The sequence below is a fragment of the Calidris pugnax genome, unplaced genomic scaffold (genome assembly GCF_001431845.1).
Source record: "Calidris pugnax isolate Ruff unplaced genomic scaffold, ASM143184v1 scaffold13, whole genome shotgun sequence".
Lineage (NCBI taxonomy): Eukaryota > Metazoa > Chordata > Aves > Charadriiformes > Scolopacidae > Calidris > Calidris pugnax.
Genome location: NW_015090810.1, coordinates 23,317,110 through 23,333,598, shown reverse-complemented (window position 1 = coordinate 23,333,598; position 16,489 = coordinate 23,317,110). Strand labels below are relative to the sequence as shown.

The 16,489-nt window shown below is 40.9% G+C and overlaps 1 protein-coding gene across 1 annotated transcript in view; it reads right to left on the bottom strand.

The window, feature by feature from the left end:
* LOC106886002 (chromosome unknown open reading frame, human C18orf8) overlaps positions 1-16,489 on the bottom strand; it is an 18,965-nt gene extending 2,476 nt beyond the window's left edge. Inside the window, exons 1-14 of the mRNA XM_014938582.1 lie at positions 16,214-16,489; positions 13,875-13,951; positions 9,794-9,878; positions 9,355-9,411; positions 8,214-8,300; positions 6,879-7,019; positions 5,150-5,253; positions 4,590-4,679; positions 4,373-4,478; positions 3,074-3,185; positions 1,528-1,572; positions 1,061-1,114; positions 728-856; positions 290-396 (exon numbers count right to left, since the gene is read on the bottom strand). Coding sequence (XP_014794068.1) covers positions 290-396; positions 728-856; positions 1,061-1,114; positions 1,528-1,572; positions 3,074-3,185; positions 4,373-4,478; positions 4,590-4,679; positions 5,150-5,253; positions 6,879-7,019; positions 8,214-8,300; positions 9,355-9,411; positions 9,794-9,878; positions 13,875-13,951; positions 16,214-16,393 — 1,374 coding nt within the window. The 5' untranslated portion in view covers positions 16,394-16,489. The remainder of the gene's footprint in view (positions 1-289; positions 397-727; positions 857-1,060; positions 1,115-1,527; positions 1,573-3,073; positions 3,186-4,372; positions 4,479-4,589; positions 4,680-5,149; positions 5,254-6,878; positions 7,020-8,213; positions 8,301-9,354; positions 9,412-9,793; positions 9,879-13,874; positions 13,952-16,213) is intronic.

The following is a 16,489-nucleotide window of genomic DNA, read 5'->3' as shown; positions in this document are numbered from 1 at the left end:
GCCATAAAATCAGTGGTTTGGAAACTGTGGGTAGTTAGGGGTTCCAAGTTGCTTTATGAGCTTCAACCCTCTTTCTGCTTTCAAGCACTGGGGTGTGTTACTTGTCACACTGGAGATGAGCTGTGCAGTGTCTGCCACAGCAGAGTGCTAAGGAGGGCTCTGAGTGCACCTGGCCTAGTAGACCTTTCCTAAATAAGAGAGAGCAGGCAGGTATTTTTACCATGATGCAACCAGAAATGTAAATAGCATCATCCTGACTTTGTAAGCTGCTGTAGCTAACATGGTTTACCATAGTATAGCTTTGCTCAGCTTCCAAGTACTTCTTATATTCGTGATTCAGTTTGTCAAAAACAGTTGCAATCACGGACAGTGATCCCCTTTCTGGCTCACTGAGCACTGAAAAGATAAAAAGGAAAAAAAAAAGAACTATGAGGATAAATAAGCAGGGGCTTAATATTGCTGTTTTCAAAAGAGTGATCTCTAATCTAAACTTGATTCTAAACTTCAAAGAAGCGCTTCTGGTTACATCAGATGTACTTTAACTAAATGGAGGGAGTTGAATTCTTTCATGTGGTTAAATAATTCCATCAGAATGCTGACTGAGGGTAGTCTAGGCTAATGACATTTTACAGGACTAAGCTGCCTTCAGAAGCTGTCTCAAATTTAAGAATAGTCCAGTTGTGTGAGCATTTATAAATAAGCAGTATTGTACTTTCAATGGACTTACTTTGAGAGCACACAGACAGGATAACCATTTTGCATTCTTTCCTTTGGAGAAGGAAATCCATTAGTTTTCCTTTATCTAGCAAGAGGTCAACTACAGGTTCAAGCTTCACTTGAAGACTCCAGAGGTAACCTTGATTTGAAGGAATAAAACAAAGTGAGTTGCCTTATATTGTATAGCCAAGACATACAGATTTTCTTCCTTAAATGAGATGATTTATTTGCCTTCCTCAGTCTACATTTTACAGCAGCATTACATCTGAAAAGTTTTATAAACTAGTATGAAATAGTCCCCTTTAACACTGAGTGTAATAGAGTCAAACAGCTCAGCACTTACCTTCACTTGCACTGATGATAATATCAGGTTGAAAGACAATCCAAGAAGAAGAATCTAAATGTTAAAGTTCTAACACTTGTATTAACATGGATTCTAAACTGTTGCTACTGAATTCACGTTACTGTACTGAAGCAGATCCCGTTAATATTTTCTTTTACTGTTCTTATAAAGTCTTGAACTATATTTTTGGAATTATCTTCAGTTTCATGGTGTACTACTCAGTAGCTTCATACATGCATCTCCAATGACCACAAAATGTGGTACTGCATTATACTAGACTTCCATATTTACAACTATGAAAGCATTAGTCTCTTATGAAGCATATATAATCAGCTAGGGAAGTATTTTTCCTTTGAGGCAAAGCTGGAGTTAATGGGTTGATGTAACAAATGTTGGCTTCTTCCATGCTTGTACATAGAATGAGGCTTCAGTTAAACTCCTGCACTTTCAGAGTATTTAAAGGATACAGAGTTTACATGGAACAGGAGCCTGACTTGTCACAGAGGCTGGACCTGCAGAAAAATGAACATCAGGTGAAGAACATTAGTAGTCTGACAGTTTTCCTACACTAACAAAACACAAACTACAGTTTTACACTGAGAAGGCAAGCATAGATTGTAACGTGTTTAGCAGTCCTACAGCACATGGGCAAAAAAAAAAAAATGCCCATTTCTGTAGCCAGATCATCTACAAAGAAAGTCTGACACTGTGAGAAGGCAAACAAATTGTTCTAAGCATGACTGTGGTTACTGAGAAGGCAAGCATAGATTGTAACGTGTTTAGCAGTCCTACAGCACATGGGCAAAAAAAAAAAAATGCCCATTTCTGTAGCCAGATCATCTACAAAGAAAGTCTGATGCTGTGAGAAGGCAAACAAATTCTTCAAAGCATGATTGGTTGTTTTTTTCAGCCAAGTGTTTTTTTTTTTTTCAGCCATGCATCTAGAAGTATTCCATCTCTAGCACTATAATTCTAAATACATAGATTCCATTTGCTATATTTTTATGTAATCACTTTAGTTGTTTTTTTTTTTTTCAGCCATGCATCTAAAAGTATTCCATATCTAGCACTATAATTCTAGATTCCATATGCTGTATTTTTATGTAATCACTTTAGGTTCTTAAAAAGCAAGACTGGTTTGTACTTTCTGGTCCCAACCTCTGTTTAACACAAACCTCTACCTTGGATTTATCAGTTGTACTTGTTATTAGCAACTCCAAAATTCAGATGTTAGAGTTTTTAAGGTGCAATCATTCCTATAGAAGGATCTTCCTCTCCCATAAAGAGAACCACACTGCTTTGCCATATGCCAGCAGAACTACCCTCAGACTGCTTCCAGCTTGAGGGTAATTACCTGCTACATTTCTAGGACAGGAGAACAGAAAGATAATCCAAGACTATGACTTTTGTTGAAGTCCTAAGACTGATCTTAGCATTGCTTCTAAATTGGTCCAAAACTTAATTCTAAGTTTGGATTGTCTTTCAGCCTCTTTGTGTGACTTGAGAAATTAAAGAGCCATGACTTAAGCCAGAAAAGCAAGAAGTGCTTTTGAGTACACACACAAGCTCTTATAGCTGTCACCAAAAAAATAAAGACAACCACAACTTTGGAGTATTAAAAGCAAACTGCTATGGGAAGTATGCACCCTATTGGATTGTCTTTCAGCCTCTTTGTGTGACTCGGGAAATTAAATAGCCATGACTTAAGCCAGAAAAGCAAGTGCTGTTGAGTACACACACAAGCTTTTATAGCTGTTACCAAAAACATAAACACAACTTTAGGGTGTTAAAAGCAAACTGCAATGGCAACTTTTACTTTTCTCTAGTAGGCACACGTTTAGAACACAAATATATGCTCAATTCCTTACTTTTTTTTTTGCTCCATCTCCTAAATATGTATAATAGAAATGTTAGTAACAGCATCCTAAAAACTGAAACGCTCTTGTACACCAGCTGTTACATTTAGATAATCTTGATAATGGTGTTAGGATATTTATTATAGAGTAGTTGTACCTGCTACAGGTATTTGATAGGGTTGTATTGATCGAGGTGGAAGCACGAACTGATGGATGGTAGTAGACCCATCAAATTCTCCTTTTAGCTTGATGTCAAATATAACTGAAGTCTGCAATTGAGAAAAGAAATGAGTATTCACAAATGTGAATTACCATGCATTTACATGTCTTCAGGCTGCTTTTCAGAGGCCCATTTGAGTTCTCCATTTCAGATCACTAATACTTCTACCCAGCATGGACCACATTCTTAGCCTTGCACAGTGGAAATTAGCTTTGCTTTCAGTGCTAATGAAACATTACTTCAATTATTGTTATCTACCCTGTTCAGTCTGGTTTTTTTCAGTGTGTTTATGTAGCCATGTTTACAGCTTGACCAAAATGCTGGAGAATAAGTGCTCTAAAACATTACTTCAATTATTGTTATCTACCCTATTCAGTCTGGTTTTATTTTGTGTGTTTATGTAGCCATGTTTACAGATTGACCAAAATGCTGGAGAAAAGTGCCCTGGGTTAAGTGCTAATGTGTAGAATTAACATGAATTAAAACTGAAACATCAACTAATTATCCTAATGAGATTACATGCTCCAGTTCTTCAAGAGAGAAGATCTTACAAGAGAAGTAGATAAGATGCCCGAGAGAAGATAATGCAAGAAGCCAAAGCCTTTCCACAAGTGAAGATCCAAGCCCTGCTTCAGCTTAACCACTGATCAAGCCTTGCTCCTGAGGCTGCAGACAAGCAGAGGTTTTACCTGTGCTGCCATATGCCTAAAGTCATTTCTGTTCATAGAAGTTTTTGTAGATCCAGGCCTTCAAACTAAAAGAGCACATAGAAACCTATCATTCACATGTGTGTGATAGGAGAAATTCCTGGGATTAATAATTAAGCATCCAATTTAACTCTTCTTATAATGCCTTAAAAGCCTACACAGTGCAGCAACAGTGTATCACAGGAAACTAACAAGAAAAAAACAAAAGTGTAAGAAAAAACAGGCATAAACAACAGCCCTGATTAACTGTTAGCCCAACAAGGCAAAAGGATAACTTTCAATCTCTTATACCCTTATGGTTTTGTTCCTGCAAACACTCTGGCTTTTAGAAAAGCTAAGCACATGCAAAAATATTTTTATAACAAACACTCTGGCTTTTAGAAAAGCTAAGCAAAAAAATATTTTTCTAGAGCTAACAGGCATCATTGTTAAAATCTGCCCATAACTTTTAAAAGAAACAGGCATCATTGTTAAAATCTGCCCATAAATTTTCAAAGGTAAGGCACAGCATAACATAAATAAATCGCACCTCAGTATCCTGATGATGTACTACCACCAAGTTATCCACAACATTCAGTGCAAACTTTCCAGTTCTGTTCAGCTTTAAAATATGTGTCCTCTTACAGGAGCCCTCTCTGCAGAAACAGGGATGAAAAGAACTGGTCAGTAACCCTGTTTGAACCAGGTAAGCAGATGTCTCCTACAGACGTGTTAATTGCCACTAATGTCCTTCATTCTGCTCTTACCTTGGTAAGTGATAGAGGACTACTTCTGCTCCTGTACTATTGGAAGTCCTTGAGTGATGCCTCAAATAGAGAACATAAAGCTGCCCATATCTAACGAGACAACAGGATTAAAGCATTAGTTTCAAGTAAGAGCTCGACCAGTCTGTTCAAGCATTTTATCCTAAAAGAACAGATGTGAGATTAATCTATCACTTGATTGAGGTAATTAAAAGTGAAAGACTAAAACAGCACTTGATGAATCACAATGCATAGCCTATACTCATGCAAGTTAGGCATCTCAGAACAACTCTACCAACACATCAGTTCAAAAATGAAGCACTCAAAATTTCTATACTAATTAAGAACGATTTCACGTAGGACATCTCAGTTAGCTTCCCCTTCTGGCTTTGCCCCAAGAGAGTTGTTTAGATGCTTTGTTCAAGGCAGTAACTGAAGCACTTTAAAGCTAACTTGCTAAAACAAGAAACAAGAGCAACAAGAACCATAATGTTCTCATCTTTTCTCAGCATCCCCAAACTGCCATACTTTTCCAAGAAAGGCTTGATTAGTTAGATACATACATTGTAGCCATAGCAATATCTCTCTCAGAAAGGCTGAGCTTGGAGGACTTGGGTGCTGCGGGTAACTCGATTTCAAATTTTGATAGTTTTGACATTGTCCCACTCTGTTAAACAGAAGAAAAAGAAAACAACAAAGAAATAATCCGTGGTTAAGACCTGAAAGTTCCCAAGTAACCTTTAATCAAACGCTGCACCAATAGCACCCCCATGAGGTGAAGAATGGTGATAGACCAAATGAAAAAATAGGGTTTAACACTTTTTTTCCTACTGTGATCCTAAACACATACTTCTAGCATTATAGTTTTTGCAACTTCATCATCTTGATTTTATAACATTAGCTTCAGCTAGCAAAACGTTTCAATTTTAACTAAGACAAATTTGTATGCAGATCCCGTTTACAATTGGCCTGGAGATCCCAAACAGCAGTTCTCTTAACCTCCCGTCTCTCCTCCAGCAAGTCATCTGCTCCAACTCTTAAATAACTGCTTATTGGGAAGGGGAAAATATCAGTACCTCCTACCACTCACTGTCTCCTTTTGCTCCTACTAACTCCAGAATCTGCCTTATGCTCAGAGCATATTCCTGCTCCTGCCAAAGGCTTCCTCTCTCCTCTTCCTCTTTTCCTAACGAATTTATATTTAAGCAAGTTTTCAGAGTTTCCAAAGCTCCTACTGAAATTCACTTCCCGTTTTCATTAACTCATTCTTGAGAGTGAACACTACAGAAATACATGCTTTGCTACAGCTCTGTTTTTCGAGACCTTCCTCAGGAAATATTTACTTTTTGAACACAAAATAAAGATTATTAACTTCAAGCTACACCTTGACACAAAATACTGAGGGGAAAGCACCACCTAGGTCCTTAAAAATAAAGCTGTGTGAGGCTAGCAAGTTCTACCCTGCAACCTAAGAGAATGACATTTCAGGATCCAGTACAGACCCCTATACAAGATCACACCAGGAAACCCCATTTGAATAAGCTTCTTTTTAATCTCTTCCCTTAGACTACCAGACAAATCTTCCTAATCCTTTGAAAGAAGCAAGATGAACTCTGTAATACTTTTCCTAATTTTTAAAGTCATTTTACTGCATGTTTAACTTAAAACAGATTCTAGTTTTCACTACACGCTTTCTCCAAGACAAAAAGAAAAATATTTTCCTGGGAACAGTAAGTGTTGTCCACAGGGCAGGCCACCAAGAGATAAATACTGTCAACAAGGCCCTCTCACGCTTGGGACAATAGTTGTTTCTTAAATGCTTTTTTATTTATTTTTCAAATTCATGCACACACATTTGGAAGGTTGTACTTATAATTACAAGTGAAAGGCCCTTCATTTTTCTTTATCGCTGCATTACAGAGTGCAAATGCTCATAGTAAAATAATACATACACTTATTTAAGTGGAAAAAAATCGCTTGAAAGATTGTTGTCAAATATTGTGTCACTACTATTTTTCCCCCCCCTCTTTCTCAAGGTCAACTGTCCAACATCAGCTGGATGCACCTCTTTCCAAGGAGGACATAAGAAAGAGTGAATTAGTTAATTTTAAGCCATCACATAATAACTAGCTTACAGAATTTTGCTTTGTCCTTTGCTTATTGTCATATAAGGATGTGAACACATGCACCTCTTGGAAGCAATGCAGGAAAAGCAATAGAATATTTGAGTGAAGAAGGAGCCTTAAAAAACAGAAGCACATGAAATTAGAAGTTTGGAACATATCCCTTTACCTTGAAATAGAATGGCTGCAGGACATTGCCAAGGACAGTGGTCGACAGAAGAATAACAGAGCTCTCTGGACAATACATGTACCAGTTGACATTAATACTCTGATTCTTCAGAAGTTTTAAACTTCGTTTCTCTGGTAATACCTGGAAACGCAGGATATTAACATGGTATTATCATCGGGATTCCAATTGCATAAATGGTACTTCACAGTAGGTAGGAATGTTAAGTGAGAAACATTTAAGTATAAGTGCTAGAATTAAAAAAACCCAGAAACCCAACAATTACAGCTTAGGCCTCAATTTACTGTAGCTGAGGAAATGCACATCAAATACTCCTCAAAATCTAATTATCTGAAAGGTGCTGACTCTTCCTCCTCACCCAGCTCTAGGTATAAGTTCTGTCCATAATGGAGAAAACATTGACACAACTAGTGAAGTTTTATTAAGAAGTTATTGTAATATCTTTGCTGCCTTCAATCCCCAGCTTCCTTAGTCTTTTATTTTAAGACTTAAGACAGCATATAAATTGATTCTCTCTATCTTAAGGGCTTAAACAACTTCTCTTCAAAATACACTTACTTTATTTGGTTCTTTTACCTGCAGGTTGACATTTTAGGTGCCAAATATATTTTTCTCCCTGAATCAGCAGGAAATAATGCTGCTTTTTCAGTTACTTTCTTTAGTACCAGCTATTAGCAATTATATGGAATGCTGTGTCTTAGCTCCAGGACTGGAACTATTGGGAAGTGCACGACTTCAGAGGAAGTTTATAATATCCCTCAGCATGAATGTCACAATAGGCTATTTATTCATTAGATTTCTCCAAAAATGTATGCAAAGATAATTACACATAACATAGAGCAACTCGGACAACGAGATCAACATAGGAGGAAGCTCCAATTTGCACAAGGATATCACTATCTTAGTCAAGTATTTGTTCTTTGCTGCATTATAAGCATGCACATGTCTTCCCCAATGCTGATTTGTTTTGCATGAAGCGATATTTCACATTAGATTTAGATACTCATTTCCATACAAGCCAAGCCAAGAGCATTAATCATTAATCTAGAGTTCTCTGAGCATTAATTCAGTCCTCCTTATATACAGGGTCTTTGCTAGCTGTGCTAAATAATCTGTTAGTGTTAAGTTCACCCTGTGCAAAAACATATTCCTCCCAAAGAAAAATAATCATAGTCTGCAAACAAAATAGCAAAATTTCTTTTTTTAGCAGTGCTTTCTCAATCAAGGAGCTAGAAGAAAGGAATTCAAAGATACAGACAAAAATTTACCTTTTCAAATCTCTAAATATGTCTATCCTAAAGGAGTTATTTGTATTACCTGATAGAATTCAATTCCTTGATCTGTGATGAACACGATTTCTGTAGAACTTGTCCAGCAGAATCCTAGAATATTGGCATTCTTTGTCTTTTAACAAACAAGCAAACAAACACTCTTTTACTTGGAAAACTTAACTATTTAGATAAGCAAATATTACTAAATGAAGAAAGCAAGACCAAAGGCAATCTAGTTATCCAGTCACTGGAGTTAATAATACCTTTAGCCAGCCATACACCCAGCATACATCAGCTACTTCCGTAAAGACTTCCATAACTATGTGTGAACACAACTACTGTATGACCTGAATTTTTGGTAGAATGTAAGACTTACAAATTTATTACACCGTCAAATTTTCTTTTTGCCCTAAATATAGCCAAGTTGTTCTGGTTCAAATCATACTGCCAATTCAACCAATTCCTGACATGAAAAGCAGGTTCCTTCTGTTGACAGAAATTAAGACTTAAGTGGAAATATTTGTCATGACTTCACTCAGAACACTATCATAAATGGTTCGCTAGAATGGTTTACTCAAACACATAACCCTAGATAATGAACCAGAGAGTTCTTCAGCTTTAAAGTTGACAGGAATGAAAGGATCCGTGCAGATCGGATGTTTAGAAATTTACTTTAGCATTCTATTACCCCCAAATCTTAGTTAAAAGTTGGAAAGTACCAAACAATGACAATGGTAATTTTTTTCTGGTAAAATAATTTAAAAAAAATAGAAGGGTTTTTTAAAAATATCAAATATCGTATGCAAACTAGTAATAGCTTATTATCAGTGATTGGTGAAATAAGGGTAAAACATCCACATTAACGTATCTGACATTAGTATAATTACTGTCTACTGTTTGTGTATGATCAGTACTTTGTCTCTTGTCCTTCCCACACCTTGACATTCGTTGCCTCCACAGCATTTCCCGTCCTTTCCAGGAAAGGATTAAGGTGACCAGACCAGGAAGTTCTTCATGGTATTGTTAACACCTGCTCATTTACCTCAATGTGGTGACTACATACCTTCCAAAACACTAACATGAAGTAAATGAGGTATCTCAATTAGTTGCCTTGTACAGTAGAGGCCAGCAGCATAACTAACATTAGAGTTTCACTTAAATATATAAGCTTGAGAGATTTAACTTACCTTACATTCCTGTGTATATTCTAGTTGAGGGCTATCTGGAATAAAATTCAAAAAATCCTGCAAAAAAAGCCCATGAAGTGTATTAGCCATTATGAAGCACAGGCAAGATACATACATAGATACAAGAGAATAGATATTAGTTTATCAAATTATTTTGGATGAGAGATAAAGAAAAACTTGACTTAATATATTCCACTTCACCCCCGCCAGGGAATTCTTTACAGAAGTTGGCTCCCCCCACACTTATTTTTTTAAATGATGGCACTAGCAAGACAACAACGTTGCCTGTTCAGCCTCTCAGGATGACAAAGGAATTTTCACTACAGCTGTTGTTAGCCACCAGACCTCTTCAACATTTGTCTCAGAGGCTTCTACTCTGGTACTGTAAGTAGAAGATTTCCAGCTCCAATTCCCCATCTGCAGGGTGTAGGTTTCTTACCACACTCTTCAAAGTTCTCTGCACAGCCAGTATCTTGTTCCCCAAGGAAAACTTGATGCACTTCACTTCTCCTTTGTCTTCCATCCTATGCAGAAAGCAAAAGAACTTATTGAAACATCATCTAGAAGTTTCTTACAGAACACCATAACATACCCTCAAAAAGACAATGAGAGAAGAAAAAGTGCAATGCAAATGCTTTTGAATACAACTTATGCATGTTGCCTAACAAGTACAGGATTCAAAATTCAAACTGGAAGATAATGGCAGTTCACTCTTCAGAAGCCCTGAACACACCCATTGCAGAAACATGGCTAAGGGCACACAAATCAGCACCTGAAGATCCTCCAAACGCTCAGCTCTGTTGGCCTGTGATATGGAATTGGAAGCCTGTAGGAGTATTCAAACCCGCATTCTCAGTTCTGCCCCACTGAGTCTGGAGTCCTGTGACACTCACCAACATCCTGCAATCAGCTCCTTTACTTCCAGAACTACTGCTAATTGACACAAGCCTACCCACTTCCCCATTAGAACACATCCTCTGAAGAATTTCTGATGTTAATGGGAGAGCAAGGCTGCTTTCACAACATTAAAAAAAAATATATAGATGTACTCTTAACAAAGAAGCACCAGTACAATTGGCATCAATAAGGTAGTTCTACTTCCAGTATGCATTATTAACTCCAGAGAAAGAGAGAGCTAGGTAGTCAAGCAGGAAAATTGTGGAACCTCCTGAAGTTCACTGAATATTTTCGGCTCCCTCAGGATTTGTGACAAGGGTAGTCAAATAAAAAAGTCAAGTGAAAATAGCAACTTTCAGGACAGGCCCCCTGTCCTGCTGGCCACACTATTCCTGATATAGGCCAGGATGCTGTTGGCCTTCTTGGCCACCTGGGCACACTGCTGGCTCATGTTCAGCAACAGTCAACCAACACCCCCAGGTCTTTTTCTGTCAGGCAGCTCTCCAGCCACTCTGCCCCCAGCCTGTAGCGCTGCCTGGGGTTGGTGTGACCCAAGTGCAGGACCTGGCACTTGGCCCTGTTGAACCTCATCCCGTTGGTCTCAGCCCATCGATCCAGCCTGTCCAGATCCCCCTGTAGAGTCACCCTATCCTCAAACAGATCAATACTCCCACCCAACTTGGTGTCATCTGTGAACTGAGGGTGCACTCATTATCCTCATCCAGATCATCAATAAAGATATTAAACAGAACCAGCTCCAATACCAAGCCCCAGTGAACACCACTTGTGACCAGCTGCCAATTGGGTTTAACTCCATTCACCACAACTCTTTGGGCGCAGCCTTCCAGCCAGTTTTTTACCCAGCAAAGAGTATGCCCACCCAAGCCATAAGCAGCCAGTTTCTCCAGGAGAATGCTGTGGGAAAAAAGTGTTCAAGGCTTTACTAAAGAATAGTTAGACAACATCCACAGCCTTTCCCTCATCCACTAAGCAGATCACCTTGTCATAGAAGGAGATCAGGTTAGTCAAGCAGGACCTGCCTTTCACAAACCCATGCTGACTGGCCCTGATCACCTGGTTGTCCTGTACAAGCCACATGATGGCACTTAAGATGATCTGCTCCATAACCTTCCCTGGCACCGAGGTCAGACTGACAGCCCTGGATGATTCTTCCAGCCCATCTTGTAGGTGGGCATTACATTTGCTAACTTCCAGTTAACTGGGACCTCCTCAGTTTGCCAGGACTGCTGATAAATGACGGGAAGTGGCTTGGTAAGCACTTCCAACAGCTCCTTCAGTAGCCTTGGGTGGATGCCATCCCACCCCATAGACTTGTGTGTGTCTAAGTGCTGTAGCAGGTTGCTAACCATTTCCCCTTGGGTTACTAGAGTTCATTCTGCTCACTATCCCTGTCTTCCAGCTCAGGGGGCTGGGTACCCTGAGAACAACTGGCCTTACTATTAAAGACCGAGGCAAAGAAGGCATTAAGTACCTCAGCCTTTTCCTCATCCTTTGTCATCATGTTTCCTCTCACATCCAATAAGGGATGGAGACTCTCCTTAGCCCTCCTTTTGTTGCTAACCTATTTATAGAAACATTTTTAGCGTCTTTTACCGCAGTAGCCAAATCGAATTTTGGTTGGGCTTTGGCCGCTCTAAGTTCCTCCCTGCATAATCTCACGACATCTTTGTAGTCCTTCTGAGTTGCCTGCCCCTTCTTCCAAAGGTCATAAAGTCTCCTTTTTTTCCCTGAGTTCCAGCCAAAGATCTCTGTTCAGCCAGACAGGTGTTCTTTTCTGCTGGCTCATCTTTCGGCACTTGGGGACAGCCTGCTCCTGCACCTTTAAGATTTCCTTCTTGAAGGAAGTCCTGCCTCCCTGGACTCCTTTGCCCTTTAGTACTGCCTCCCAAGGGACACCATCAACCAGTCTCCTCAACAGGCCAAATCTGCCCTCTGGAAGTCCAAGGTAGCAGTTCTGCTGACCCCCCTCCTTCTCCAAGATTTAAAAACTCTATCATTTTGTGATGGCTATGCCCAAGACAGCCTCCAACTGTCACATCACCCACCAGACCTTCTCTGTTCACAAACAACAGGTCCAATGGGGCGCCTTTCCCCTCATTAGCTGTGTCAGCAAGTCATCTTCCACACACTCCAGGAAGCTCCTAGACTGTTTCCTCTCCACTGTATTGTCTCTGGAAGTCCAAGGTAGCAGTTCTGCTGACCCCCCTCCTTCTCCAAGATTTAAAAACTCTATCATTTTGTGATGGCTATGCCCAAGACAGCCTCCAACTGTCACATCACCCACCAGACCTTCTCTGTTCACAAACAACAGGTCCAATGGGGCGCCTTTCCCCTCATTAGCTGTGTCAGCAAGTCATCTTCCACACACTCCAGGAAGCTCCTAGACTGTTTCCTCTCCACTGTATTGTGTCTCCAGCAAACATCTGGTAAGTTGAAGGCCCCTACAAGAACAAGGGCTAACAACTGTGAGACCTCTCCCAGCTGCTTACAGAATATATATTATACATAAAGACATACCTAGAAACTATGCTATGCCTAGAAGATATACCTAGAAACTATGCTAAGGGACATGGAAGTCAGGGAGGACAAGTGCACAGTCTTGCATCTGGGTCAGGGAAACCTCTAGTATCAATACAGGCTGAAGGATGAAGGGATTGAGAGAAGCCCTGCAGAGAAGGACTTGGGGGTACTAGTGGATGAAAAGCTGGGCATGAGCCAGCAATGTGTGCTTGCAGCACAGAAAGCCAACCATATCCTGGGCTGCATCAAAAGAAGCACAGCCAGCAAGTCAAGGGAGGTGATTCTGCCCCTCTACTCTGCTCTGGTGAGACCCCACCTGCAGTACTGTGTCCAGCTCTGGAGTCCTCAGCAGAGGAAGGACCTGTTGGAGCAGGTCCAGAGGAGGGCCACAAAAATGATCAGAGGGATGGAACCCCTGTCCCATGAGGACAGGCTGAGAGAGTTGCAGCTGTTCAGCCTGGAGAAGAAAAGGCTCCAGGGAGACCTTATTGCAGCCTTTTGGTACCTAGAGGGGGTTTACAGCAAAGATGCAGACAAACTTTTTAGCAGCACCTGTTGTGACAAGGGGTAATGGTTTAAAGTAAAAGAGGGCAGACTGGGACTAGATGTAAGGAAGAAATATTTTACAGTGAGGGTGGTAAAACAGTGGAACATGTTGCCCAGATAAATGGTAGATGCTTCATCCCTGGAAACATTCAAAGTCAGGTTGGAAGGGGCTCTGAGCAACCTGTTCTCGTGAAAGATGTCCCTGCTTATTGCGGGGATGTTGGACTAGATGACCTTTAAAGGTCCCCTCCAACCCAAATTATTCCTGGATTCTGTATGTTCTTTATAAAATGCTTTAATTAAATAAAAAAAAGAAACCACAGACTAACACCTTTTTAGCTCCCCCAGAGAGTACAAATTCATGAGTGCAAAGCATGCCATCTTAATTGCAACATTAAGTCTAAAAACAAAATCAAAAGATGATCACAACTACTTCTAAGTTCTATGCCTGAATTACAGTAGGTCAGGTATAAATACCACATAATTTTAAGACTGCAGAATTCTACCCCAAAACAACAAAGATGAAGGTGCCTTACCTGAAGGAAATGGGATTTCTGTCCTCCAAACCTTTAACAACAACTCCTGTAGCTCCACCAGATCGAACAGCAAAAACCTATGAAAAAGTTTTGGACATATTTGTAGCTCATTCAAAATCATCATCTTAACATGCTGTCTCTTCTATAAGCTGTACCTTTAATTTTTTTACTAGAAGCAATTTTTGTTCTTACACAGATCTGCCAGTTCACACTGAGATTCAGTAAATGATCAGTTCCTTCCTCTGGAGTTCCAAGTTTATTTAGAGTTGACTGGTTTCTGATGGTACTGCAAGAGCCTTGTAGGCATATGCTGAACTACTGGGCAAGTTAAAACAGTAAAATTCTATATAAGCTTTTCCCCTTTTTTTTTCTTTTTAATATTCATACTTTCCTAAGGCAGGTACTAGTAAAAGTATCCGAGACATCAGGGTATTGTTTAAAACGAAAAACCCCTTGGGGATTGGGAAGAGATGCAATTCAATGACCTTGAATTGAATTGAATTGAAGCTTGATCTTGTCAGAACATGTTATTAGATAGGAATACTTTAATAGTAATCTGCAGTTTTGCATGTACCTGAGAAGTTTCAGTCAACTTGCACTAACAAATTAAAGAATTCCTTTAGCACAACTGCACATATGTATGTATGAAACCTGCTACAGCTATACCGCTTATTGAGCTGAAATAAGAGAACGTGAAAAAAAAAAAAGTCATGCTGTTACAAACTTTAACTGGCTTAGAAAGTCAGGTAGATGCCTTATTTGTACTTGTTTAGTGCAAAAGCACTAAACACAAAGATCAGGTCTCAAAACAACAGCTACATTGTTTTGTAATATTAGCCACACGACTGGTGCAGTACGCTTGTGAAGGAATACAGCTGTCAAAATGACAAATTGCAAGCAAGACTACAGCCTTATTAGAATGATAAATAGTTAGTTTAACTACTTTTAATATTAATGTAGATAGAAAATGAAGACAACACTCTCTTAATCTTTGCGAGATGAGAAGATAGCAAGGATGGATCTCTCAGAAGGCCATTCATGTGGGAAACTGTCATTGAAATACTGGTTACAAATGATTTAGAGACACACTGGAAATTAAACAGAGTAGCAAGAAAACACAGAAAAGTGAATTTACAGTTGAAAATAAGTTTCTTTCAAGTGAGCTTTCAACAATCAGTTTCTGTGCAGCTATATCATATCCACACTATGATACAGTGTCTCCTGACAAGGCCGTTTAAGTAATCTTATTTCAACTGGCCCTCAAAATGGGAGTAAGGGATTACGGCTTATAAAGAGAAAGGACACCAATAATTCTAAACTGAGTGCAACTGCCACAAAACACCTGCCAGAAACACTCCTCCCTCTCCAAATATGTCACTGATCATGTCCACACTGCACGTGGCAAACCATGCCAAAGCCTATGCAGAAGAAAGCTTGAACGCTTCAATTCTGTGAATGCTGCGGTCACAGAACAGTCGCAGGAATTAGACAGTGGAATGTATTCACATCTCTATAAACCTCATGACAGACTGTGGAACTTTTAGCTGTACCGAGTTGAATACCCAGAAGCCCCCAGGGATATTAAGGAGAAATGTATTTAAAAGAATTAAAGCCAAGAAATGAAAAGCAAAGCGTCGACTCAGGTCCAAGCCACAAGTAAAGCTACAAATATTAATTTTTATGAATACACTGAACGTTAGCAATTGAAAAGAGGAAAAAAAAAAACAAAAAAATCAGAGAAACGAAGCTAGCAGTGAAGTGACGAAGTGTGCCGGTAACGTTGGGACATCTGGTACAGTAAGAACAAGTGTTGCCTGAAGAACCCCAGAAGGACCTTAGGGCAGTGAGGGTAAAGGCGGGTGGAATCCAAACTAATAAACCTATGTCGATGCATTTCAGCAAATAAACTTCTGCTGCCTCCAGGGAGAGGGCAGGTCCCGGGCCGGCCGCCCCGCAGTGACACCTCGGCCCGGCAGCACCTCCACAGACGGGAAACAACCGGCCTCACGCCCGGCACCCGAGGGACGGGAGGGAAACCAAACCCCGGCGTGAGAGCCTGCAGACCCCTCTTCTCGGGGAGAGGGGGGTCGGGTAGAGGCAACAGGCCCGAGGCCGCCACCCCAGCCTCGCCAGGCGCAGGGTGTGTGGGGAGAGCCCAGCACCCACCTCCCTCTCCCCAGACGCCCACCGGGGCAGGCCGGCGGCTCCCTCTCACACAGACCGCGGGCAGGCCGAGCTCCCCAGGCCACCACCCGACAAACAGCGCCCTGCGGCCTGTCAGGACCGGGAAGTGTGTGTGCGTGGGGGGGAGAACCGAGGCCTCCCGCCGCCGCCCCCACCTGCTTGTTGGCCTCGTCGAAGAAGACGCAGTTGACGGGGTTGGCCTTCTCGAAGTGCACGGGCCGGGCGCATAGCGCCAGGTAACAACCGCCTGCCCCGGCTCCCGCTCTCCCTTCGCCTTCTCCTCCTCCTCCTCCCGGCGCCTCTTCCTCGCCCGGCGGCGGCGGCTCGCGGCTCATGGCGGCGCCCGAGCGAAGTCACCGGCGGCAAAAGCGGTGCCTTCCCCCAACCCCACCTCCCGCCCGCCCGCTTCCTGTTTACACTCCCCTCACACG